The sequence below is a fragment of the Verticillium alfalfae genome, genomic scaffold, assembly GCF_000150825.1.
Source record: "Verticillium alfalfae VaMs.102 supercont1.3 genomic scaffold, whole genome shotgun sequence".
Classification (NCBI taxonomy): Eukaryota; Fungi; Ascomycota; class Sordariomycetes; order Glomerellales; family Plectosphaerellaceae; genus Verticillium; species Verticillium alfalfae.
Genome location: NW_003315036.1, coordinates 2,930,941 through 2,957,424, shown reverse-complemented (window position 1 = coordinate 2,957,424; position 26,484 = coordinate 2,930,941). Strand labels below are relative to the sequence as shown.

The window sequence follows — 26,484 nt, the reverse complement described above, 5'->3', positions numbered from 1 at the left end:
CCCGTCAGATGCCAAGTCATCAATCAGCAGGACTGGAGGCCCCGGAGTTACGTACCCCCGGGGCCTTTACCTAGCTAGATCACCAAGATTCCTTAGCGACTTACCAATGCAGTAGTGATCGATCGAAAGCCTAAGTCCGACATGGCCATGATGACATGGAAAGCCGGGGAATCTCGTTGTTGCTTCGGCCATCGGCCACCCACCAGTTCCAGGTTCCGTCACTGCACCCCCCAAGCGGACCTTACCCTCATTCCCGTACGTGTGTTTCCGTGCCTGTCCATGTTCGCGCACTCGAGGCCGAGGCCGAGGCCTCGAGTTCTGGCTGCCTAGATGGGGGGGACGCAAGTCTGGGTCATGCCGGCATTTGGTCACGAGGTCAGTGACTAAAAGTCATTCTTTCGCAACAGCCCTACGGAGTGACGCTTCGCAGCTTGCGAGTCGAACTCGCGCATGGCCCCTCTTCCCGTGTCTGCAGACTAGGACTCGGTTTTGCCCCGAACGGCACCGAGCCAGCTGTGCCAGGTCTTGGGAAACGTAGCTGGGGTGGTGGGAACGAGGAACGAAGGAAACAAGTGGGAAGGGGTTGCGCCCAATGTGGGGTGACGTATTCACTTTGGCTGTACCTACGACGATGACTCCTCCAATGGTCGGCGAGACTGAAGTGGGTCCTGCAGAACAGTCGGCCTGCCTCCCGCAGGCCTGGCCCGCTGAGGCCGAAGCCAATGCCCTTGTCGCGCTGTTGCTCGCTGTTGCTGTGCGCTGTGCACCGCCGCGCCACATCTAGCCATGCGCTTGTGGCTCAACAGGTCCATACATGCTCCCCTTTCTCCTCTGAACGGCGGTGCAACGTCACCTTTGTGGCGACCGAAAGCTCTCGCTGGTCCAGCTACACAGGGGCCACGAGCACTACGGTCTGTCCTACACAGCCTGTATGCATGCATGGTGGTTTCGGGGGAAGAGGGTGTATGTTTTGTCTTCCTAGCTTCTCCCTTGTTTCGTCACCACCGAACGAGAGCGATAGGCTGGCTGCCTCGCCTTGTCGTTCGATGTGAATGGTCAGGCATAGAGGAAAGGAAAAAACGTGCGCTCTGCCCTTCTAGCGCGTATGCAGACGGTTGACTTCGTCTGCGCATGCAGTCAAGTATTTTCCCATCAGGTGGTTGCAAGCTTCGATGACTGCTACGAAGGGTCAGCGGCTTGGCGTGTTGTTGTACGACTTTAGCTGGTGGCCTTGCCTCGGGGGGGCTGTTCATCAGGCGACTGTCATCGTAAGTCTTCCAGTGTGGCCCTAGGCCTCCGGTGCTAGATTCCATTGCAGATCTAGATCCAAGATCCGGCGGCAGTGAGCTTGTTGCCTCAATTGTGGTTGCACGCACAGCTTCTACCGTAGGGCCCAGTCGGCTTCGGCAGCGACAAGCAGTTCCTTCATCCTCTTGAGTCTGGCGATATCGGGCCTGCCGTTCCACGCATGCAGCAGTTGAGCATCGTGAGTAATGCGCAATAGAATCCAGAGGATCCAGGGGGGGTACGGAGGGGGGACACTAGCTGAGGCCGGTCGCATGTACAAAGCTGCATGGGCGAGAAAATTCGTTGCGAGCTGGATGCTTAGAAACCCTCGGAGAGCGCGGCGGAACACCGGAGATCCTGTCTCGAAAGAAAAAAACCTCTGGATTGGGTACCATCTCCCACACCAAAAATACCATCTGGTCTTGCCAAGCTTGGGTGTGCGCTCATGTGACAGTTCCATTGGCTCAAGCCTGTGGCTGAGTCTTCCATTTTCGGTGTTAGGCTCAGCCACTTCCCGGAAGATTGGGTGCACCTTTTAGGTGACCGCGGGCGCCTGCTCCACACTCCATCGGTCTGTCCGGCCGGAGGGCCCACCCCCCGCATCTACCCGAGTGGGAGATTCTACATTCGCTAGTTCAAGTTCACTACTGTAGTAGAGTGAGTATTGCAGCGGGGATCTCGCGTGGGGTCCGTGCTTGTGTTCAGGCTCTCGCTGGGTTCGGTTTCGGTTCATAAACGCGTCACGTGATGTCTGTCCCGAAGTGTTAAACATGCAGCATCTCGACGTATGAAAACCCAATGGGCCATTATATTTGGACCACGTTATGTCGATGGTAAATATCGAGACGACTATAGCTCACGTGGTTCCTTCATGGACGTGATTCAAGTCTTGTTGATTGATGTATTTAGAAGGTCAAGGGGGAGCTTGCATTTGCGTTAGGTTATAGCTTTGTCGTAGGTCTAGTACTGTGTATTGTTCGATGATATGAGGATGACGACCGTGACGTCGGCTGCAACAGAAAAATGCTGTATTTTCGGCCTAGTAAAAATACATTCTCATCGCGTGACACTGCTGTATTGGCGAGCGTGGTCTGCCGGTGGTTGATTTTGTCCGGATGTGCCCTGTCGTGATGTGAGAGGTAAATGCAGGGCAATATTCCCACTTCACCAGAACAAGGCTAACAGCAGCCAGAACCCAGGCACAGTTACTATTATTCGATAGAAATTAGAACACAGGAGGCCCTATGCACCTTTGCGCTCGGTGGAACTGAAAATAGTTACATTTCCCTCGGGCTCTAATCAATCGACTGTGCAATATGATTTCTCACTACGTAAGATAATTATAACCGTGAGCGGATGGCACGAAGTTTAATAGTTTCCGACAGACGTCACGCAAAGCGTGCACTGATGACATCCAAGCCTGTCCTCGGATCATGAAGATGAGCGCCCAGTGTCGATATGCCTTTCAAGTCTTGATGCGTGTCATTTACACAGCCAGTCGAATGGCCGGTCATGTTCCATGCAGCTTGAACAGCATCCCCAATACAACCAGACACCCCCCAAAAGAACCCAGTTACCCCCATGGGAGATATACGCAGCAGGAGCAGTCACTAACGTCAGCTAGCAAAGCGTGTTGTATTGCTGGCAGGAACACCACACAAAAACAAACACCGTGCCGCCAAGAGTAGGGACAATCCCTACGAGTCGTGGAAGCAGCCGTGATAAAATATCGCTGGTTAACGATGAGAGCAAGCATCTTGAGATCACCGCCCGAGCAGATTATGGAACTTCGTGCACAGTCAGATCATCGATTACAAGGCAAAGGGATTTCGTGGAGTACTTCCACGAAAGGTTCTCAAGACAGCCAACAACTGTAAAAGACCTAACGCGTCTCGGACCACCACGAACACCACGTCCATCACGTGTAGATCGTTCAGCCCGAGAACACTTGACTGTCGTCCTCAGTGGCCCTAAAAATACACAACGCCGAGCGAACACACTTTGCCGCAACAGGAGGTTGCAATCGGGAACCGCCACCCATGCCGCCCTCCGCAACAAAAACACCACCAGTTAGACGACACGCGCAGAGGAGAAGGACACAGCGTTTCACATCACGCGAAACGGATTAATTCATGTCGAGAGCACACCTCGGCGAGGAATCGATTAACCTCAAGCCCAAATCCATAGAGCCCAACCCGTATGTACAAGTAAACACCCAAAAGCCAGCCAGTCCGTAGTCATTCATGTCGCAAGAACACCCACACCCCAATGTCCATTGTCGCTGCGCCCACGCGTCTAGGCGCGTCGAACGAAGCGCGCCATGCCCCGGAAAGAGATTCATAAGAGACATGCCAATCGCACAAAGTAAAGACGTCTAACCACCGAAACCGTAAAGAGTACGGCCCTGGCGCTTCAGAGCATAGACCACGTCCAGGGACGTGACAGTCTTGCGCTTGGCATGCTCAGTGTATGTGACGGCGTCACGAATAACGCCCTCAAGGAAGGACTTCAGAACACCACGGGTCTCTTCGTAGATCACTAGGGGCCGTTAGTCAAATCCACGTGCGGACGAGAATACGGTCTAGAGCTTACTGGCAGAAATACGCTTGACACCACCACGACGGGCGAGACGACGGATAGCGGGCTTGGTGATACCCTGAATGTTGTCACGAAGAATCTTGCGGTGACGCTTGGCGCCACCCTTGCCGAGGCCCTTGCCACCCTTGCCGCCTGATAGATGTTGTTAGCAATGGAGGGAATATTCCGTAGGAGAGGTGCAACATACGTCCAGTCATCTTGTTGTTGAGGGGGAAAGTGTGAAATGGATGTCAAGTCTCAACAGAGGTTGAGATGCGTCGATGAGCTCGTGTGGATGAAATTAGAGTGATGGGGTTGATTGGGTTGGTGAGTAGAAAGAGGGAAACGCGGCGTGCAGTGGGGGGCGCTTTATACCGGAAATGCGAGGCGCGTCGTGCAACGGGATCAGTCCAAAGAATGGGGGCGCGTTGCGGTACGTATTCTGATATTTGGTGAGGCAGGGAGGGGGACCTGCAGGGGTGGGTCACCCGACATGGACTTGGGGCGACGCGATTTGGCTCGAAATACCAAATCCACAACAACCCGAAAATCAAAACAGCCCCCTGTCCATTCAAACGCATCCCTTTGACAGACTGCCAGGGCGCGCTCTCGACCAGGTCGAATCGATGGGCTGGGCACGGACCCGGCAGTTGACAGCAACACGCACACACGCACACACACACGACAGTGTTGTCAAGACAGATATGGAAGCTCTCATGTCTGGAGCTGGAGTGAAGCTTCAATCAGGCGTACCTTCGGCCTCGTAACAGGCCAATCTACCAGATCATGCCTTGCGAAGGGAGGATACATTGTTATAACGTGGCTTGCTAGCTGCGTTCAATCCCGTGCGCTGTTGACGAGCAGGGTCGTGAATTCGTAAGATGCTGGAGATAATGATCATGATGATGCATGGGATGGGATGCCAAACACACTTCATTCCCCCCCTTCTTGTTAGCCCATTTTTGACAAGATAAGAAATGCCTGCTGCATTAAACAGATCGACCCCAGACATGTTTGAGTAACGTGACAACCAAGTCGTCATCGTCAGTCTCCCGGACCGTGACAGGTAGACATCACCCGACAGCTGGAGAGGCTCAACTCGCCTCCACGCTTGAAATCGTGGCAGCACCAAACAGGCAAGGCGTAATGCACGTTGTCGAGATGTAAACCCGCAAATGGGGCTAGGGTGCTGGAAAGAAGCCAATCAAAATCGGTTCCTTGAGGTTCAGAAATGGACCCCTGGCAGGCACCATTTTCGCCAGGCCTGAATTTCAAGTTACTGATTGCTGGCACGCACGGACCAACTTGTTTCTGTCGCGCCCGCGCGCCCCAGATCAGTCGCCCAAATCACCCAATACCGCTGCCGCCCCTCTCCTTCCTATTTATTCCTCTCCCCCTCCACTTCTCCAATCCCATCTTCTCTCCTGCATCATCATCCACTCAACGCCTCCACACCCAAACAACAACAACACAACCCCATCAGCCACATCAACCTCTTCCCGCATTAACAATGGCTCGCACCAAGCAAAGTGAGTTTACTCTGTAATGCCTCTTCGGACCCCGACTAACCCATCCTTTTCAGCCGCCCGCAAGTCCACTGGTGGCAAGGCCCCTCGCAAGCAGCTCGCCTCCAAGGCCGCCCGCAAGAGCGCTCCTTCTACCGGCGGTGTCAAGAAGCCCCACCGTTACAAGCCTGGTACCGTCGCTCTCCGTGAGATCCGTCGCTACCAGAAGTCGACCGAGCTGCTCATCCGCAAGCTCCCCTTCCAGCGTCTGGGAAAGCTCTACACCCGACACCGAAATATTCTTGGGCACGATATGCTAAACTAACACCCCCCTTACAGGGTCCTTGAGATCGCCCAGGACTTCAAGTCCCGATCTCCGGTTTCCAGTCGCCTGCCATCGGCGCCCTTCAGGAATCCTGTTGAGACTTACCTCGCCTCCGTTGTTTGAGGACCACCAACCTGTGCGCCATCCACGCCAAAGCGTGGCACCATCCAATTCCAAGGACATTCCAGCTTGCTTCGTCGCCTCCGTGGGTGAGCGCAACTAAGCTTTTTTTTCTTTGGTCTTTCTCTCGGCAGGGTGGTTTCATGACTCGTTTGGGAATTCCTTGACGAAAGGTCCGTCGCAGGGTTTAGGGGATCAGGCCGTTATCGAATGAGTGTTTTACGCGACAGGGCTGTATATTACCCGCAGCATCGGCAGCATTAGCCAGCAAGCTGCGCAACGGAATGCAAACATTATGATCTAAATGCTGTCCTGCGCATGATTTTGTTTTGTCCGTATTTTCTCGATCCGCGCCTTTCCCCTGCTGCTATACACGTGCCGGCTGCGCGCGGCCGTCAGCTGCGGCCCTTATGCGCCATGCTGGGTTTATGGATCCCTCCCCTTGAATCTGGTGACCACCAGGGCGGGCTTGCTTTGAGATGCTACCACTCTCATTTGACTCTGTCGAACGAGGCAACAGTGAGTCATCCATATGTCACATGAATCTGTGCTGAGATCTCTGCCCTGCTGCCTATCTCCTGACCTGCCGTCATACGAATCCTGTCGACCGTAGCTTATGCTGCAACAAGCGAGGCTCCACACCGCCACCCTGCGCCTTTCCCATGAGCACGTCTTACCATACCATCATGTTGGCCACTACTTTTCGATTGTCACGTGTGTGCTAGTGATGTGCATGATGGTAACAGTACGCACTCGGCCAGTATCGGGCTCTTGAGTGTGGCAAGCTAAGTTCACCCTTGATACACACAGTACTGAACTGCGCCTGGCGGCGGCTCGGAGATGCTCGGATCGCAGTATCAATAACTGGGCTGGTTAGCGGGGATTACATCTGAACTGCTCACAAATCTTCTGTTACAGATGCTACATTTTTCTGATGATGAGTGTTCGCCTTCTGGTGTACAGACGGGGGTCGCTATTCAGGCGACCTGTTTGTTTCACGTGTCATGCCTGATCTTCGCCCAACATGACCGTTTATTTCACACTGCTCATGGAACTTCCTCCCAACACTGCATTTGATAATGACCGTTACATGCCTTTGGCGAGTGCCCAGAAATTGTCCATCTTCGCCCGTGTCAAAGCATCCTTCGCTTCAGAGTCTGATTCGCACACCTTGCTGCCCCATTTACGGAACGCCCGAGCTTTCTCTTCACCCTCGAAAACCAATTTACATTCGTTCGATGACATGTCTTTCAAGCCCCCTTGCTCGTTTTCAGCAATGAGCCAGTCTCTTGCAACCTGCTGCGGTCCGCTCTTCTCGAATGACGCGAATTCTCCGTCCAATCGATACGGTTGAGCATGAGTTGCTTATATTTCTTGATACTGTGCTCACCTCCCTCAACGATAACCAGGTTCAGTCGGGGATGCATGATACAGATTCCGGTCAATGAGTGCTGCTCCGCGTTCTTTCCAATCTTGAAGCGATGTTGTCCGTTGGCCAGGCTGTTAATCCGGAACACGGCTATGTGAATGCCACTGGCGGCGTCTTTCTCCTGGTTGGCGGCGAGCTTCTCGTGTTTTTGTTCTTTCGTCAACTTTCTCTCATCGTTGGCTAGCTGGTGAGTCTGCTGCCGTTCTGCGATCTGACGATTGACCATGGTCTCCACAGCGGTGGGATCCTTGACGGCCGAATCTGCGTAAACGCGCATCATGTTACTTTTCTTCACCTTGGGGGGTGGTGCCGGAACAAGACCCAGTCTAATCTTTGCTTGCTGCTCCTTGAGCTCGGCCATGCGCCTCTGTCTGCGCAGTTTTGCCTGCTCCTTCGAGGTCAGATACATGGCTTTGGGAGCCGGAGCCTTTCGATCTTGCGGTGGCTCGAGTGCCACTGGATGCTGAATATACTCCGTGACGATACTGTCTGGGCTCTCAATCTTGAGGCGCGCAGCGTCGTCGATGCTGTCGTAGTTGCCGTCCACCAGTCCCTCGTCCCACCATTCAATCTCGGGAGGGGCGTCCACAATCAAGTTTTTCTCTAGATCCAATTCGTCGTCGATGCCAGCCTTCCTCGTCTGCGCTGCGATGCGCTTCTTCATTGCTTCGAGAGCAGCCTGCCGCCTCAAGGCGTTGGCCTGTTGGATGTATTTGCCCTTTTGGTTGAAAACAAGCTGGCGTGATTGTCGTTGCTTCCCAGCCGATGGCTGTGCGGCCAGTTGTTCATCGAAGTATGGGTTGCTGTGCTGGTCGGTACGGTTGCGCAGCAAGTCATGCGAAATGGTCGAGGTCTTCGCCCCTTTGGAAGCATGCGCTGGGGGCCTCTGACTGGCATTGCGAACATCTGTCGAAGAGCCTGACGGCTTCCAGGACCCCAAATCCTCCAAAGCCGGATGGAGGCCAACATTCAGCCCACCCTTGGCTTTACTGCCTCCGATCGCAGCAGCTACGCGAGCCTTGAGTGCAGCCATCTTGTCAGCCACTGACTCAGCCTTCTGTATGCGTGAAGCAGCATCATGACGAGGCCCGAGACCAGGTGACTGCTGCCGGCGATCCATCAAGAAGTTGTCTCCTGGATGGACGTTGGTAATTGTGATATCGGCTGAGCCAGGTATATTTTGGGCGTGCGTGGCGCTTTGGAGTCTATTTCGGTTGCGAGAACAAACACCGGCTGATGGAGGTCGTACGGCTGTTTTGGTCGGCAAGTGCGAACGCGACGCAGTTTGAGGACCAGACCCGTTCTATGATCAGGGTCAGTCGCTCTGAAAAGACACCTGAATATGGCTGGTAGGTAGGTAGGCGTAGGCACGTTCTTGCTCGGAGCCGCAGAGACAAACCCGGCAAGACCTGCGCCACACCTTTGCAATCAGTATAGCCCCATATATCTTAGATAAGGCATATTGTGATTACATTGGCCGACCCACCTAAGCAAACGCAGATTGCCCCACCCGGCATTTTTTTTGCCAGACTCTACCGCCAAAAAAAATCCCCTCCAAGCTTTCAATGCAGCCGTCGTGAGAGTAGGACGGATAATTCGCAAAATAGATTGCAAGCGCGCCTGCACCTTTGTCGCTCTTCACGACACCCCGGCGGCCCAAACGTCTTTTTTTGCCTGGGATGGTCCTGAAGACCTAGCGGCGCAATGAACATCTCGCAACCTATCTCGTCCACCGTCGAGACGGTTGAATTCACCTTTCTTACCGAGACGGAGATCCGAGCAATCTCGGTCAAGAGGATCGAAAACGACAGCACATTCGACAACCTTCTGAACCCGGTCCCCGGAGGTCTCTATGATCCAGCTCTTGGCTCCTGGGGCGACTCTATGTACGTCCTTGAACCAATGCGACATGATCGAACTCTAGCTTCGCCGCGGTGCTGACTCTTTACTTGTCCAGTTGCTCGACATGCAACCTCAATCAATCCTCCTGTCCGGGCCACGCGGGCCATATTGAGCTCCCAGTTCCAGTCTACCATCCCGTATTCCTGGACCAAGTGTTACGGCTACTACGGGCGCAATGCGTTTATTGCAAAGGCCTCCGCCTCCGTCAACGCGACGTCCACCTGTACTCGTGCAAGTTGCGACTCCTACAGCATGGCCTGCTCAGAGCTGCCCACCTGATTGATGCCGTCGGAGAGGATTTCCAGGGCCTCCAGATTCCTGGCGTGACCGAGACTGCCGAAGCGGAAGAGGAGGGCAGTGGTGCCGACAATCTCATCCGGGCCCGAGAGTTCTTCGTTAAGCGCCAACTTAAAGAACACAAAGCCACCGTCGGTGATGTGCGCAAAGGAAAACACGAAGGTGCGCTGGAGATTCGTAGAGAGCTCATCAAGGAATTCATGGCTGCGATCCCGAAGCCAAAGAAATGCGACACTTGCGGGGGCATCTCGCCTCTTACAGGAAGGACGCCTTCGTGAAAATATTTGAGAAGCCTCTATCCGAGCGAGATGCCGCAAAGATGGCGCAAACCAACCTCAGAACCAAAGACGCCATGACCGCAGCGACACCAGTGTCCAAGACAAAGTCGAATGGATATACATCGGACGAGGCCATTGCTGATGTGGACTCTTCAGCATCCGACGCTGACCGGGATGTCAACATGGCCGAACCCGACTCCAGCTCTGAAAGCGAGGGACAGGCTGCCAAGGTGTCTGAAGGCCAAGCAAAAGCTTCTGCGCGCAGCCAACGATACATCACGGCCATGGAAGTACGAGAGCGCTTGCGAGAGCTATTCGACAAGGAGCAGGAGGTCCTGTCACTTGTTTACAACTCCAAGCCTCTCAAGAAGAAGGCCGGAAAAGTTTCTGCGGACATGTTCTTCCTACAGACGCTCCTGGTCCCTCCCAATCGATTCAGACCTGAGGCCCGTACAGGTGACTCGGAGATCTCTGAAGCGCAACAGAACTCGCTGTACAAGCTAGTGCTCCGAAGCTGCGGGACGATTGCCCGTGTCCACCAGAGCATCGGTGGAGCGACGACCGAGCGACGTGCAAGGACAATGACGGACTTGCACCAAGCGTGGACCGATCTACAGAACGCCGTCAACTCACTGATCGACAAAGATAAAAACCCCGTGATGGGTGCCGCCGCGAAGAGGAATGAGGAGGGCATCAAACAGAAGCTGGAAAAGAAGGAAGGCCTCTTCCGCAAAAACATGATGGGCAAGCGTGTCAACTTCGCTGCTCGTAGTGTCATTTCACCAGACCCCAATATCGAGACCAACGAGATTGGTGTGCCTCCTGTCTTCGCACGAAAGCTGACATTTCCCGAGCCCGTCACCAGTCACAACTTCAGAGACATGCAGCGAGCTGTAATCAATGGCGTTGACAAGTGGCCCGGCGCGGCAGCTATCGAATACGAAAACGGGCAGATCACCAACCTCCGCGGCAAGTCGGCGGATGACCGAATTTCCTTGGCCAACCAGCTTCTCGCGCCAACCGATAGCAACACGAGTGGTGTTAGGAACAAGAAGGTGTACCGACATCTTACAAACGGAGATGTCGTGCTCATGAACCGTCAGCCGACATTGCACAAGCCCTCCATCATGGGTCATCGTGTACGTGTGCTGCCTGGCGAGAAGACGATTCGAATGCATTATGCCAACTGCAATACGTACAATGCCGACTTCGACGGAGACGAAATGAACATGCATTTTCCGCAAAACGAAGTTGCTCGCGCAGAGGCGCTGCAGATCGCAGACACCGACCACCAGTACCTTTCAGGTACCGCCGGAAAGCCACTACGAGGCCTCATTCAGGATCACATTTCAGTTTCGGTCTCTCTGTGTAGTAGAGACTCGTTTTTTACTCGTGGTGATTTCCAGCAGCTAGTTTATGCTGCTCTTCGGCCCGAGAGCGGGCACATCCTCGGCGAACGCCTCGAACTCGTCCCTCCTGCCATCATCAAACCAGTCCCAAGATGGACGGGAAAGCAGGTCATCACAACCATTCTCAAGAACATCAAACCACCGACTGGCGAAGGCATCTGGATGAGTGGCAAGACTCAGACACCCGCCGATCGCTGGGGTAAAGGCTCTGAAGAGGGTATAGTTCTTTTCCAGGACGGCCACTTCCTGCACGGCATACTCGACAAGGCTCACCTTGGCCCAAGCTCTGGCGGCCTCATTCATTCCGTTCACGAGGTGTATGGCCCTGCTATTGCTGGGAAGCTTCTTAGCAGTCTAGGCAGACTTCTCACAAGATATTCAAATATGCGAGCCTTCACTTGCGGCATGGATGACTTGAGGCTCACACCCGAGGGAGAACAAACTCGACGAGAAACGCTCAGGGAGGCCAGTGACATTGGACTACAAGTGGCGACTAAGTATGTCTCTCTCGGAGACAGCAACCCTACCAGCACGGATGCTGAACTACTCGTCCGCCTCGAGGAGGTCATGCGCGACGACAACAAGCAAGAAGGCTTGGATATGCTCATGAACCAACGCAGCGGCGAGCTTTCACAGGCGATCACGAAGGCCTGCCTTCCGAGTGGTTTGGTGAAGCAGTTTCCCAAAAACCAGATGCAAGCCATGACCGTGTCTGGAGCGAAGGGTGGACCAGTCAACGCGAACCTCATCTCGTGCAACCTGGGGCAGCAGGTCTTGGAGGGCAGAAGGGTGCCATTGATGGTCAGTGGCAAGTCACTGCCCTGCTTCAAACCGTTTGACTCCAGTGTCCGGGCCGGCGGCTACATTGTGCAGCGCTTCCTGACTGGTATTCGGCCACAAGAGTACTACTTCCACCACATGGCCGGACGCGAAGGTTTAATCGACACTGCCGTCAAAACATCTCGTTCCGGCTACCTGCAACGCTGTATTATCAAGGGCATGGAGGGATTGACAGTCTCCTACGACTCTACTGTCCGCGATGCAGACGGCACGCTGATCCAGTTCTTGTACGGCGAGGATGGCCTGGATCCCACCAAGCAAAAGTACCTGACGGATTTCGGCTTCATCCTCCGCAACATCGAATCAGAGTCGGCGCAGTTGGGCTTCAGCAGCGACTTCCGGGAGACGCTGGCCGGCAACAAGGATAGTATCCTGAAACACATGAAGAGCGCCATCAAGCATGCCAAGGCGGGCAAGGTTGGAGGTAAGGACCCTGTCATCTCTATGGTCAACCCCGCCCGAGTTGCCTTTGCCACGTCGGAGAAGTTTTACGAGAGCATGACGGAATACATCAAAGAGAACAAGGATGGCCTAGTACGTGAGAAGGGAGAGAAGCGGCCTGCTACGTCCTTCATTCCTAGCGTGAGCAAGAAATCTGCGGAGCTCGTGCTTGCCGCCAAGTACATGCGGTCGCTGGTCGAAGCTGGCGAGGGTGTCGGCATTGTGGCCGGCCAAAGTATTGGTGAGCCATCGACACAGATGACTTTGAACACCTTCCACTTGGCTGGTCACTCCGCTAAAAACGTGACGCTTGGTATCCCTCGCCTGCGAGAAATTCTCATGACCGCGAGCAAGACAATATCAACCCCGTCCATGACGCTCTTCCCCATCGCTGAACTATCAGCGGCAGAGTGCGAGGTCTTCCAAAAGTCAATCAGTGTGCTACCCCTGGCACACGTGCTCGATATGGCATCTGTGAACGAGCGAGCCGGCAAGGGCAAGGACGGCTCGCTGCACCGACTTTACGATGTTCGTCTCGAGTTCTTCCCATCCGAAGAGTACACCAAGGCATATGCTATCGAGGCAGCAGACGTGCTGGCTGCTGTTGAGAAGAAATTTTTGGGCCATCTGCTCAAGATGATGCTCAAAGAAATCAGGAAGAAGACGATGATGTCGAGTGCAGCAACACCAGTCGTGGGTAGCAAGGCTGGCGCGGTCGAAATGGTGACCGGCTCAGGAGCGCGCCCCGCCCCGCCTGACGAGGATGAGGATGAGGATGAGGGCGAGGACGAGGACGACGCAACCAACGCCAAGCAGCGTGCCAATCGCTCCGAGGCTGTTTCGTACGGACCTAATGACGACGACGATGACGCTGTGCAAAACCAGATGGATCGCGAGGCATCCCCTGATGAGGATGAAGGCTTTGGAGGAAGCCCCCCTCCGGCTGGTGCGAAACGCAGCAGCGGCAACAACGACGACGACAACAATGGACAATCTTCCGAGGACGAAGAAACCGGCAGGGCTGAGCGTGTGAAGGAGCGCCATGCTCATGTGACAAGATTCCGCAGTGACGAAGTGTCGGGCAAGTGGTGCGAGTTCACGCTCGAATTCGATGCCAACACCCCCAAGCTGCTTCTACTCGACATTGTACAGGCTGCTGTCAAGAAGACGGTGGTGCAGGAACTGCCCGGTGTAGGAGCTTGTACACTTGTCTTCGACCACAAGGTCACCGATCCGGAGACGGGCAAGGAGAAAGATGTTCCAGCGATCCATACGTCCGGCGCCAATCTCCGGATCATGCAGAAGTACAGCGATTACATCAACCCGAACAAGACGGTAACCAACGACATTGCTGCAGTTTTGGACGTGTACGGTGTGGAAGCTTGCCGCAGCAACATCGTGCTCGAGCTCGGCAACGTATTCGGAGGTCACGGCATCTCCGTTGATAATCGCCATCTCAACCTCATTGCTGACTACATGACGAGAAATGGCGGATACACGCCTTTCAATCGCAATGGGCTCCGCGGTAATGTCAGCCCGTTCACCAAGATGAGCTTCGAGACTACGCTGGCTTTCCTCAAGGACGCTGTGTTGGATGGCGACTGGGATGACCTGACGACGCCGAGTAGCCGTCTTGTCATGGGACGTTTGGGCAAGACAGGAACAGGGGCATTCGATGTGTTGACGAAACTGCCGACGCGACACTCGGTTTCTGCGGCAGAATGAGGTTACACAGAGGTAAAAAAAAATCTAAAAGTGTGTGCGAGTAGGGCAAGGAGTCGAAAGCCGTCAGTCAGTATGTAATACTTTTGCAGGCGTTGAGTGCGAATTCCCTGATAGGCGTTAAATACATGGATATGTTGATCTATCTCCATATGAACGCTGCCTCCCGTCGGACAAGTGCATGGCCCATGACGTTCAGCAAATCATGTCAAATAGTCACTTGTCGATCGGACCTCGCAGCTTCGTTCGTTCGGCCGTCCGCGGGATCCTGTACGCCGAGCCGTGTGCACGGAGGTGGCGGGGCGCAACTGTCAAGGCAAGTCCATAGCCCTGGCTGGCGCCTGCCTTGGATGTTTCGATGCGCGGTCAGAACTTGTTCTTTCCTGACTTTGACTGACAGGGACGGGTTCCCTGAGCTGCTGCCTGGGCATGGTCCCCTGGGCAAGGACGGTAGGTACGTAGCCGTACCACGACCAAGCGCCGGTCGTACCAGTGTGTAGGCAGGGAGTTGCGGGCAGGCATCGAGGCGCAGGCCCGGACCAGGGCCTCAGAGGTGACGTTCCGTGACAGTGTGCAGATGCAGCTCATACCAGGCCCAAAGGAGCCAGGAACTGACGAGCCATCTTTCCCGAGGAGGTGGCTTGATTCGCTGACGGGTTCGGGCTTCAGGGTCCCTTCGCCAGCAGGGCCAGCAGGCCAGCCAGCCTTACAGGGGGACTGTCTTCCTCCCCTGCCGGAACTCCTCCCATTCCTGCTCACCTTGCCAGGATGTCGACGAGGAGGGTGGTGAGGTGAGGTGCTGTGGGTGGCTGAGCAGCTGCCCGGATGGGCCCCCCCCCCTTCAATTGACATGCCCAGCTCGTTGGCTTCCATGTCGCCGGCTGCTTTATCCTACTGGTGGGGTTAATCTGCCCTCCATCGCTGTTGCAGCTGGCCCCATGGCTCCTCTGCGAGAAGAAATCATCGTCCGATTTCCGATTGCCTGGCGGGTCCTCTCCAGGTGAGCTCATTTAGCCTTTCCAGACAACGCGACCCTGAGCTGGTTCGTCGACGGTGTCACACTGGTGATGGCGCCAAATTAAAATCGTCTTGTCACACAAGTTCTGACAGCGAAATCAAACATGTGATAAGCAGGGACAATATGCCAATGGGTTTCTTCATTATTTTCTCTCGCGAGACAGTATTCATCTTGCTTCTCCTTCAATCCCACTTCATCAAAGGCTACAGTGCCGTTCATCCACTTGTGTCGTGTGTGTCGTATGGGTATCAAGATGGTACTTCGCAGATGCCCTTTCGGTGCTTTCCCACATATTAGCTTCCTACGCCCTCCGTCTGTTGCAGTGGCGTCTGCTCTTCCTTCCCCATTAAACCGTTGGCTCATCCGGACGGTGCTCCACCGGGGACAGTGGTATCCGTTCTCTACATGCGCCGTCGAGATCCCGCGTCGCTGGCCGGGCCCACATGTCTTGTGTCCAGGTTTGACTGTGCCGGAGTAGCCTCGCCACCACCTGCTGGCCCTACGAGGAGAGGGGGCAGTGTCCCATGAGAGGGCACGCCGAATTCCGCCGCTCCTGTCGATGTTCCGGGCAACTGTCGCCGGCTGCTGCTCGAGGAATTGTAGCCTTCGGAGCGTAGGTCAAGTGTACCCAGGTCAAATCTTCGAGAGCACCCATCTTCCATGTGTCTGTCGTGGCAACATGTCAGCAAGTCTGGCTACGAAAAGTCTGTTGCCTCTAGGGCATATCGACAGCTCATCCGACATACCTGCGAAGCGTGTCCTTCCTGGCAAAGAGACGGCTGCAATAGTCACACTTGTGATTGCGTTCCTTGGTGTGCACGCTCTGGTGGTGCCTCTGAAGATCGGTTTTCCGCACGAATCTCTTGTTGCAGTCACCGATCTGACAAGGAAAAGGGTACTCTCGCTTATCGTCGTGGGTTTCCATGTGAGCCTTGAAATTGTAACTTCGGCTGAAGAGCTTTCCGCAGCCCTTGACTTCACACTGGAAGTTGGCCTCCTCGCGTGTTGTCAGTCGCCGAGGTGCTCGGCGCGGCCGGTTTTGCCTTGCTTGCTGTTGCTGTTGCTGTTGCGCCGAAACCTGTTCTAGACCGCCCACATGTCCCAGGCCACCGTCGTAGCTAGTTGATTCCACGTCTATGTCTGACCTAGCCCAGTGAGGCACGTGTCCACTGGAGAAATAGGCCGGAGCCGAGCCGGAATAGGGCGTCGTGTCTTCTGATCCGTAAGTTGCAGTGCACGCCCGCGGCGAGGTGTAGCCGGATAGATCGATACCTCCGGAGCCAAAATCGTTATACGTCTCTAGTTTGATTCTCTGCCCTGAGGCAGCACTTGATGTGTGGCCACCGCCGTGCGGAAACGGTAATGCAACCCTTGAAGATGCGAGTGGTGGCGAATGAACCATACTGGAAGGGGGGGAATGTACAGCATGTGCCGAGCCCGACTCACGAGCACTGGGGGGTGCTGGGTAAGACTCGTGCCCGTACGAGGTATGTATATGGGCGTCGTAGCTGCCGAATGGGTCGTAGTCGAGAGATACTACATTTGGGATGGTAGAGGCAGAAGAGGCCAGGACAGGAGTTGCAATGCTTGACGATGACCATTCGGACGAGGCTCTGCACGCCAAGCGTGGCAGGGTGTTGTCCGTGTCGAGCGGCACGGCCGTGGAGCATGCGGCAGGGGCGCCATATCCAGCAGCGATTCTGTACCGTTGGCTCAAGAAGCCCGGCGACGGGTAGTCCAGGGAGGAGCTCTCTGAAGCGCAGTACGTATTGGGAGGAGAGACTGGAGACCTCGTAAGGGAGGGGGGTGTGAGATCCATGTCGCAAGACGGAATTGAGGTTGGGCGCTGAAAGGATCTCAGGAGGTCGCCAGGTCCATGAGAAGCTCTTCAGGCAAGCCGCTCAGACAATGTGAGGTTATCGTGAGCCCTTGACGGAAGACTTGCGCGCTGTCGCGGGTCCTTGACAGTGGTCGAGTAAGACAAGCTGAAGTAGGAGCCGCTTCCCCGGGGAGATGGGCCATGGAAGGTACTTTTATCGCACGGTAACAACGTAGGGTAGCGGGAAACATGATGGGAGGCGCATGGAAGGATGCAACCGACAGGGCTGGGGGCCGCGGGGATGCGAGAGAACGGGGTGAAGAAGTTGGTGTGATGCCAGGCTGGGCAGCTTAGGGTGACTCGATACGGCATGAAGCTGCGAAGACCAACGGACGGACAGGGGTTGGAAGACAGGGAAATCGAGGGCAGTGAACCACCTCATTCGAGCACCTGCACGATTACGGGCAGGTCGTTTGAGGAGCAGTTGACTCTCCACGCGTTCGTCACGGGTGCCAGATCATTCAACCCCAATTCCAGGCCGTCAGACTTTCTCGAAAGGCCAGCCGAGTACCAGTGCAAGTCTCTTGATGATGGCAACTTTCGATTCCAAGCTTTCCCTGTAGCATGCATGATGGCGCGCACCAAGTGACAGACCTGATCTGACCGAGTCTGGAGCAGGCCAGACCATACGTACGGAAGGAAGGGTCGACCGGGATATACAACCAAGTGCCAACCGCGACCCGAGTGTGGTCCCACCCGGGCGGCGGAAGACAACAAAAAGCACCCTAGAGATGCAGTGCTAATTGTGGACCAAGGGGTGAGGGGTGATGCTGAGCGGGTTCGAGGATAAATTGGGGGACGTAGTGATCAAAGCAACACAAGATATCTATCCCTGCTTGCTCATCGGATAGGGCTGGATGGGTATGTTCCATCGTGCCGTCACGGAAGGTAAAGTGGCTCCAAGAAAGAAGCATGGCGTCTGGATGGCCTGGCTGGCTGGGGCCGCATTTCATGTCGCCGACATCTGTCAGAAAGCCAGGCACTTGCGAATGGAGCGGTCTGCGGTGTCTCCCCGCGCTGAATAACCGAATAAATCGATATCAATGTACAATGCATGGTTCTGGCACTAATGGCACAGAGCGCGAAAAGAGGGCGAACCAGAGATGCCAGAGAGTCCGCCATTCAGCAACGGCCGTTGGTCGTGGTTAGAAGGTAAATACAGGCCCAGCCCCCCCGCAGGCTCCATGCACATCGCTTACGCAGCGGAGACCAAGGTCATGGCGAGGGCGGTTGGATGGCTGTTGGGGGCCAGAGCAGTGTCAAGCGAGATGACAACTTTGCTCTGCCAATGCCGCCGGATGTGCGGTTGTGCGGGCTTAGAACCCGCGACTGTGTCGGCTGTAGAAAGACTGGTTCGAGCCAGGCCTGTTGCCTGACTGGGTACTGACAAGTCTGGTGATGCCGATTATGACGACGGGAAGAGACGTAGGCCTGTGTTGGCTGCGTTTGTTGCCTCCATCAAGTCATCTCGCGTAGGCTTTGCCTGGTACTGACTGGCTGACTAGAAAGGGGAGGTCGTCGCATTGTCGGGCGAAGGCTAGTATAGATCGAGGCGCGCCGTAGTAGGGCCGTTGGTACTTTTGTAGCGTGGGATTTTACCCACGTCGAGTAGCGAATACATGGACTTCAGGGTGGCTCTGTATCCGACTGGTATTCGATGGCCATAAAATCCGCAGACCAGCTATGCTGGGCTACTTAGCCAATACCTCTTGCGGGACACCATGTCTGTATTCCGCGGGCCATGTACTCTGTCCGCTCCTGGGACCGCTGGCATCCGAGTACAACAGATAACTGGCGGATCGGACGAGAGAATTTTGGTCCGGGGTGCCCTTGTCTCTGTCAGCCTTCACCGTGGCCCATCGGGACACCCCGAAACTCCTTCAGTCATCGTGCACAGTTTAGAGTGGAGTTCAGAGGGACCTTGCAAAGCGTCCAGCACCAGGAGGGACGCAAACCAAGGCCGCCACTTTCTATGTGCAGCGCACAGCATTACACTGCCACCTCACGTGTGAGGGAATGAGGCCCTCCTCCTCTCCACCCTCTTCCCAATTGGCAGCACCCCAGGGGCTGGCCCCAGTCACTTTCACACCACATGTCACGTGCTGCTTCGGTGGCTCACTTGCTGTTCACTTTACTCTCAGTGGCTTCTACGTTGGCAGGACGCTCCCACTGACCCGTTCGGTCACGTGATGACGTGCAAGTTTGGCAGCTCGGGACCCACACCTTCATCACCACTTCACGTCTCCTTTGGTCCTTTGGATGTCTGCCTCAATTAACCCCAGATCCTAGACTGACGAACGCAATCCCGATCCCTCTGCAGTATTTCGCATTCGATTTCTTGAATGACCTAGCAACTGTCAAAAATTACGACGGCTTTCGTTTGCAGTTCCCGGTATCACAGTCGAGGGCTCTCTTGCCATTGTGTTCGGCTGTGACGGCATGAGCGAGGTTGTGGATTGGGCGATACCTACCCAACACTCACATGCCAGGGGGCAGGAACTTCAGTAACTACTTCATAAGGGAATAACTGTTTCACGCTGGCCACAGACGCTTCTCCGATCGATCATCATGAAGTTTTTTATCGAGTATATTGTACCTTTTCACATTGTTTCATAACATTACTCGATGTGACTTGCTGACATTGAGGGCCGCTGAAGCGACCTCCCGGTCCTGTTCCCGTATCCGAGGATCTATCCCGAGCAATATGCGTAAGCCTCCTTCAGTTCACCACATAATATGTTCCTCCATGCTCACACCTTATCAAGCTACATGTGCGATCTCAAGAGTCGGTCTTCCACGCAGAAACCTCACCAAGACATTATGCTGATATCGCCCTAGAGACCTTAGATGCGGGGGGCCACTGTGTTCTTGAGATGCCTTCAGGAACCGGCAAGACGGTCTCCTTGCTCTCACTCATCGTCGCATACCAGCAGCATTATCCTGAGCACCGGAAGCTGATATACTGCTCTCGTGCGTCTGACCTACTTTCGCTTGCCCTATCATTGTACTCCGACACCGTCTGACCACTTTCGACAGGTACCATGTCAGAAATCGAAAAGGCTCTCGCCGAGTTAAGGGAACTCATGAAGTACCGGACTGAGCAGCTCGGACAAGAGGAAGAGTTCCGTGGACTCGGCTTGACAAGTAGAAAAAACTTATGCCTGCATCCGTCCGTGAAGCGGGAGAAAAGTGGTTCGGTTGTTGATGCGCGTTGTCGTAGCCTCACTGCTGGTTTCGTGAAGGAGAAGAAGGACAAAGGCGAAAACGTTGACGTGTGCGTGTATCACGACGTGAGTACACGAACATATCTTTACAACTCCAGGTTCCCAATCACCAACCTTTGCTCCAGAATCTCGATCTCCTTGAGCCCCACAATCTCATCCCGAACGGCGTCTGGACCTTCGACGGTCTCCTTCGCTACGGTGAACAACACAAACAGTGCCCATATTTCACCTCCAGGCGCATGGTAACGTTTACCTGTATCTTTGTTTGGCACTGGATATCGTCAGAGACTGAATCATCCCAGATGCAATACTGCAACGTCATCATCTATTCCTATCATTACCTTCTCGACCCCAAGATTGCCGAGAGAGTCTCGCGAGAGCTGTCCAAAGATTGCATCGTAGTTTTCGATGAAGCGCATAACATCGACAATGTGTGCATCGAGTCACTGAGCACAGACATCACCGAGGATTCTCTGCGCAAGGCGGCGAGGGGAGCGCAAAACCTGGATCGTAAGATTGCGGAGATGAAGCAAACTGATCAAGAGCAGCTTCAGAACGAATACCTAAAGCTTGTAGAAGGCCTGCGTGATGCAGGAGAGGCTCGCCAAGAGGACGCATTCATGTCCAACCCAGGTAATTGCACCCGCCTCCTTTGGGCGCGACAGCACGGTTGACAGATGGAAAAGCACTACCAGACGACCTACTCAACGAAGCTGTCCCTGGAAATATTCGTAGGGCGGAACACTTTGTTGCCTTCTTGAAGAGGTTCATTGAGTATCTGAAAGTAAGCCAGAGCTGGAGTACGTCAGTACAGGTTTTCTCGTATAGGCTGCTAACCCTGGAACGAGACTCGCATGAAAGTCAGGAACACCATCTCCGAAACACCCCCGTCCTTCCTTGCCCACCTCAAAGAATTCACCTTTATTGAGAAAAAGCCACTGAAGTTCTGTGCCGAGCGTCTCACGTCTTTGGTCAGAACACTCGAACTCACCAACATTGAAGATTATCAGCCACTCCAAGAAGTTGCAACTTTTGCTACATTGGTTGCCACCTATGAAAAAGGCTTTCTTCTAATTCTAGAGCCATTTGAGTCAGAAGCAGCCGAGGTGCCGAATCCCGTGCTACACTTCACCTGCCTCGATGCAGCTATCGCTATCAAACCCGTGTTTGACAGATTCTCTTCCGTCATCATCACTTCCGGTACCATTTCTCCATTGGAAATGTACCCCAAAATGCTGGGCTTCTCGACTGTTGTTCAGGAGTCTTACAGTATGACCCTAGCCAGGCGATCCTTCCTGCCGATGATTGTCACAAGAGGTAGCGATCAAGCTTCTGTCTCAACCAGCTTTCAAGTCAGAAATGAGCCGAGCGTGGTCCGCAACTACGGCAGCCTCCTGACAGAATTCGCCAAAATCACACCGGATGGCATGGTTGTTTTCTTCCCCTCCTACTTGTACATGGAATCCATCATAAGCATGTGGCAGGGCATGGGTATTCTGGACGAGGTCTGGAAGTACAAATTAATCCTCGTCGAGACGCCTGACGCACAAGAGACCTCGCTGGCGCTGGAAACCTATAGAACCGCCTGCTGCAACGGCCGAGGCGCTGTACTTCTTTGCGTCGCCCGAGGCAAGGTGTCTGAAGGTATAGACTTCGATCATCAATACGGCCGGGCCGTGTTAAACATTGGTGTTCCATTCCAATATACCGAGTCCCGAATCCTCAAAGCAAGACTCGAGTTCTTGCGAGAAACATACCGCATCCGCGAGAATGATTTCCTCTCATTCGATGCCATGCGTCACGCCGCCCAATGTTTGGGCCGAGTTCTCCGCGGGAAGGATGATTACGGCGTCATGGTCCTTGCTGATCGTCGGTTCCAGAAGAAGCGCGTTCAGCTACCCAAATGGATCAATCAGGGATTGCTTGATGCAGACACAAATCTCAGCACAGACATGGCCGTTAGTAGCGCACGGCGCTTTCTCAAGCAGATGGCGCAACCGTTCCGAGCCAAGGACCAAGAAGGCGTCAGCACTTGGAGCTACGAAGACCTGATGAGACACAAGGAGAAGACTGAAATGGATCGAATCAGGGACCTTGAGGACGCGGCGAACAAAAATGAACAGACACAAGAATTTGGCGGCGACGACTATGGTATGGACGATGACCTGGACCAGGACCTCATGGAGATAGACGGATTCTAGATACGATATGCTGTTGCCTCACGCGAAAAGCCCTGCATTCCATCTATTTTGGACTCTGCGTAGAAGCCAGCCTATTGTGATGTAGTCATTGTCAGTTTCAACTGATGATCCTGTATTCAAATGGAAAGAAATTTAATGGAAGCAGATGATTGTTTGTTGTCTTGAAGCCTCGGCGACAATCACATGCACCCAATACCTAGGTGCCCGGGCTAGGGAAGGTCCACTGATGCCTACGTACCTTGCTGCCTCACCCTGGTCAAAGCTCTCACAAGACGTCATTCTTAATTATCCTACCTCGCCTACCTAGTAGGTAGGTACCTACCTCATGAATGGCATGTCCAACATTCCATGTCAAGCTGAAATCTGTTTTGAATTTCTTCATTTCCCGTTGCCTGTAACCAACGTGCCCGACTCCTCATAGGCCAAACACGTTGTGTTCTGAATTTGCAACCTCCCTCTGCGTCATTCATTCCTCGTGTTACCAGGCCGCGCATGGGTGCCAGCAAGACCTTCCACGAGAATACTCGCCACTTCAACCAACGTCACGAGTGATGCTAGACTCTTACAAGGAACTACATATCGCGCAAACTCAAGCTGACCACAAACTCATAGTACTCGTGCGCCCGAGCGGTCTTGCTCGAGCGGATGATCACACCCCTCGACACCATGTCAGCTGTGGGACACACGTACCAGCAAAATTGCAGGCTGGCTCCGATAACCTATGAGTCGTCAGACAACGCCTCCGATGATACACCTCGGGTCAACGCGCAGTATTTCTATACGTCGTTGATACCGATCGACGATCCCCTCTCCCCTGGCATTCTTGCCTATGCTTCCGACGCGAAGTCTGCCAAAAGTCGATTGCGACCGTTCACCCAAGGCGATAACATTGCACTCGAAAAGGCATGGCTATCCCTAGCTTCCGCTCAAGATGATGCGGCGCACCGCAAGGCAAGGAATAGCACTTCCCTAGGTCCTGTCCTCGAGAAGGCGAACGACAGAAAATTAGCATCACTCGTCCAGCGTTTGGCGCGCAAGCATCATAAAAAACATGTCGGCAGCGATACGAGCCAGTCAATATTGACAGCACAGCCAATGGCCGAGTCCACAACTGCAGCCTCTCTCTGCTGTTCGGAGCTGTACCTCGACGTGTCCACCGATCTCCAAAATACCTACTGCGCTCTTGTCAGACTGCGTCAATCGTCCCTGATTGCGGACAAGGTGATTCAAAAGGTTATGCTGGAACTGAAACGCATGTTGTTAGACCTAGAGGCCGGCGACGGCAGCACAGACAAGCAGCAGCCGATATCAGCAGCATCTCGGAAACGAGCCGACTCGACACGATCTGCCCGCTTGTCGCCCAGCAACCCCCCAGTTGGCGAGGTACTCACAAAGGGCGGTCTTCTGCGTTTCAAAACAAGCTTACGTGCAGATCAGGAAAATCAACGCCTCCAACCGCTCGCCGACGCTGTTGTTTCCCGAGCTGCCATGGACGATGGCATATCTGGAACACCGTTTGCTCGTGTCGAGAGCTATGGGTCTACTCCTGAGTCTATGGCCAGTGTGTTTGGGGGACGAGAAGATCAGAATGAAGGCGCCGTTACCAGAGATGCTCTAGTTTCTGGCCCAGAGCGCGGCGCCAAGAAAACTCGTGAAAAATTGGAGGATCCTCATATTCTGGACATTGACGATGCTGATCCGCAAGTTAGTAGACGCGCGTTGGAGGTACCCGTCGGTATCTCGCGTTTACACAAAGTATCCCTGCCATCTCTTCAAATGAAACCAATCTACTGGTCCCCCGTCAATGACATTGCTATTGTTCTTCGGGGAACGTGGTTTTACAGGTCTGTTTGCAAACCCCATGACGTTTCGCGATAGGCTCAAAGCCGTGCGTATGACCTGACATAACACATCATCTAACGCACATCGAAGAGACACAATGAATCCTTTGCCTCCTACCGTGGCCAATCAAGTAGAGGCTGGCTACAGAGAGCTGAGGCCGTATACAGAGACGTGGAGCGACGAGCTTCGCTGTGCCATCGATGTTGGGCCGCTTGGCGAAGAAAAAGTGTCGCACCCGTTGTGGCCCAATGACAGGCAACGTTCCGACAATGATCTCGCCGGAGACGAGCCTGTCATATCGACAGACCCCTTTTGCTCTGCTCATTGTTTCAGAGGACAGGCGGCAGCGCAAGGGTCTATCGCCCCCGAACCAAGCGTAAAAAAATCTGAGCAACCATCGAAAAGCTTTGCGAGCTATCATGTCATTTATAAGGATGCCTCGAACGCATTTCTTCTCAAGCCAAGTCTCAAACCCTCAGCTTATTATGGGAGAAGGCCTGTTGCCAAGATCATGAGAGGGACAACCATCGGCATTCCCGTAGTGCGTGGCTTTGACCAGGATGCATGGGACAGGATCCAGAATAAGAAGCACGCAGAGATCAGCGCTGGTACTGACGCTACCCCCTCCTCTTCCACGGGCACAAGAATCGAGATTTGTCCTGCCTGCAAAGTACAGGCAGACCGTGGTCAGGTCACGGACTTGATACTTGTCTGCCACGGCATCGGACAGAAGTTCGCTGAACGAGTCGAGAGCTTTCACTTCACACATGCTATCAATGCTTTCCGCAAAGAGGTCAACATGGAGCTGAACAACCCAGCTCTGAATGGCAGCCTTCGAGAAGCCCAAAATGGTATCATGGTTCTTCCCGTCAACTGGCGCCACACTCTGACATTAGAAAATGGGGGGCCTGCGCAGGACGGCGAAGAAGAGGCTGCAAGGGGCCTTGACCGCTTTGGGCTCAAAGATATTGAACCTAAAACAATCCCGGCAGTACGAAGCATGATATCCGACATTATGTTCGACATTCCATTCTACATGTCTCATCACAAGGGCCAAATGATTGAGGCTTTAGTCAAAGAAGCCAACAGGGTATACCGTTTGTGGTGCCGTAACAATCCGGGATTTCACGACAAAGGACGCGTCCATCTCATTGGCCACTCCCTTGGCAGTGCGATGGCTGTTGATATTCTGTCGAGGCAACCGAACCGAGTGCCTTCGCTGGATCTGTCCTTGCCCTCACCCAGAGCTGACGTATTTGAATTTGACACTGTCAATCTCTTTCTGGCCGGTAGCCCTGCGGGGTTCTTCATGCTGCTGGAAAGAGGGATGCTCGTTCCTCGACGCGGCAGGCCGAAGCCAGAGGCCGAGCCTAGTGACGTGGACGATCCAGATGTAACCAGTGAGGCCGGTTCTTTTGGTTGTATGGCCGTCGACAATGTCTACAACATTCTGGCCAGAGAAGACCCAATAGCCTACTTGCTCAACGGCACAATCGATCCAGTTTACGCGGCGAGCCTGAAGACTGCATATGTGCCCAGCACCGCGACCTCTCTACTCAAGTACGTTGGAGACACCATGCGCAGCATCATCCCGGGAACGGCCCCAGCTCCGGCTGCAGATGCTGCCTGTGTCGAAGCTCCCAAACCTTCCATGGCGCGGCTGCCCTCCCAATTAGAGCTGGAGGTGCATGACTTTTCGCGGGAGGAGATTGCCGAAAGAAAGGCGTATCTGCTCAACGACAACGGCCAGGTTGACTTCTTTCTACGCTCGGGTGGTGGTCCGCTTGAGATTCAATATCTGAACATGTTGAGCGCGCATTCGAGCTACTGGCTCAGCCGAGATTTCATACGTATGCTCTGCGTCGAGGTGGGTAGGAAGCCCGGAAGAAACAACACCATTCCTGCCATGAGGGCGCAGAAAGCTACGAAGCGCCTGGTGGCAACAACGGGCTAGAGCCTCCCGAAGCTGTAGGATCAAGGCTGGGGCTACCTAATCGAGTTCATGACAGGTCCAAGTCATGCGTGATAGCGATGTAAAGCACCTGCAGGCAGTGCAAATGCTGGCCTAACTGTGTCGATGGGTTTGAATTATACATGAAGTTGCCATTCTTTCGGGGTCACTCAGTCACAGACGTCAAGCGATAGCACTAGAGACGACCCATGTTTGTTTCAGCAAGCAAACAACATC

The 26,484-nt window shown here is 54.1% G+C and overlaps 8 protein-coding genes across 8 annotated transcripts in view; 4 read left to right on the top strand and 4 right to left on the bottom strand.

Moving 5' to 3' along the window:
- Positions 1-149, bottom strand: part of VDBG_03428 (conserved hypothetical protein) — a gene marked incomplete at both ends in the record, with an annotated part of 1,446 nt that extends 1,297 nt beyond the window's left edge. The window contains one exon of the mRNA XM_003007243.1: positions 105-149. Coding sequence (XP_003007289.1) covers positions 105-149 — 45 coding nt within the window. The remainder of the gene's footprint in view (positions 1-104) is intronic.
- Positions 150-3,420: 3,271 nt separating this feature from the next.
- Positions 3,421-4,190, bottom strand: VDBG_03427 (histone H4.2; the record flags this gene model as incomplete). Its single annotated transcript, XM_003007242.1, has 3 exons — positions 3,421-3,825; positions 3,880-4,017; positions 4,073-4,190. 3 exons carry the CDS (start codon positions 4,080-4,082, stop codon positions 3,662-3,664), a joined length of 312 nt encoding a protein of 103 aa, XP_003007288.1.
- Positions 4,191-5,374: 1,184 nt separating this feature from the next.
- VDBG_03426 (histone H3) lies at positions 5,375-5,917 on the top strand (the record flags this gene model as incomplete). Its single annotated transcript, XM_003007241.1, has 3 exons — positions 5,375-5,393; positions 5,447-5,575; positions 5,709-5,917. 3 exons carry the CDS (start codon positions 5,375-5,377, stop codon positions 5,915-5,917), a joined length of 357 nt encoding a protein of 118 aa, XP_003007287.1.
- A 736-nt stretch (positions 5,918-6,653) lies between these two features.
- Positions 6,654-8,276, bottom strand: VDBG_03425 (U4/U6 small nuclear ribonucleoprotein Prp3; the record flags this gene model as incomplete). The annotated part of the gene is made up of 1 exon (XM_003007240.1): positions 6,654-8,276. One exon carries the CDS (start codon positions 8,274-8,276, stop codon positions 7,065-7,067), a length of 1,212 nt encoding a protein of 403 aa, XP_003007286.1.
- Positions 8,277-8,947: 671 nt separating this feature from the next.
- Positions 8,948-14,135, top strand: VDBG_03424 (DNA-directed RNA polymerase I subunit RPA1; the record flags this gene model as incomplete). Its single annotated transcript, XM_003007239.1, has 3 exons — positions 8,948-9,129; positions 9,201-9,604; positions 9,661-14,135. The coding sequence occupies 3 exons, from the start codon at positions 8,948-8,950 to the stop codon at positions 14,133-14,135; spliced, it is 5,061 nt and encodes a 1,686-aa protein (XP_003007285.1).
- A 1,416-nt stretch (positions 14,136-15,551) lies between these two features.
- VDBG_03423 (conserved hypothetical protein) lies at positions 15,552-16,969 on the bottom strand (the record flags this gene model as incomplete). Its single annotated transcript, XM_003007238.1, has 2 exons — positions 15,552-15,816; positions 15,897-16,969. The coding sequence occupies 2 exons, from the start codon at positions 16,967-16,969 to the stop codon at positions 15,552-15,554; spliced, it is 1,338 nt and encodes a 445-aa protein (XP_003007284.1).
- A 2,933-nt stretch (positions 16,970-19,902) lies between these two features.
- VDBG_03422 (DNA repair helicase RAD3) lies at positions 19,903-22,454 on the top strand (the record flags this gene model as incomplete). The annotated part of the gene is made up of 6 exons (XM_003007237.1): positions 19,903-19,999; positions 20,066-20,319; positions 20,379-20,495; positions 20,556-20,886; positions 20,919-21,037; positions 21,102-22,454. The coding sequence occupies 6 exons, from the start codon at positions 19,903-19,905 to the stop codon at positions 22,452-22,454; spliced, it is 2,271 nt and encodes a 756-aa protein (XP_003007283.1).
- Positions 22,455-22,871: 417 nt separating this feature from the next.
- On the top strand, positions 22,872-26,386 carry VDBG_03421 (DDHD domain-containing protein; the record flags this gene model as incomplete). Its single annotated transcript, XM_003007236.1, has 2 exons — positions 22,872-24,298; positions 24,387-26,386. The coding sequence occupies 2 exons, from the start codon at positions 23,121-23,123 to the stop codon at positions 26,248-26,250; spliced, it is 3,042 nt and encodes a 1,013-aa protein (XP_003007282.1).
- Between the last annotated feature and the right edge of the window lie 98 nt (positions 26,387-26,484).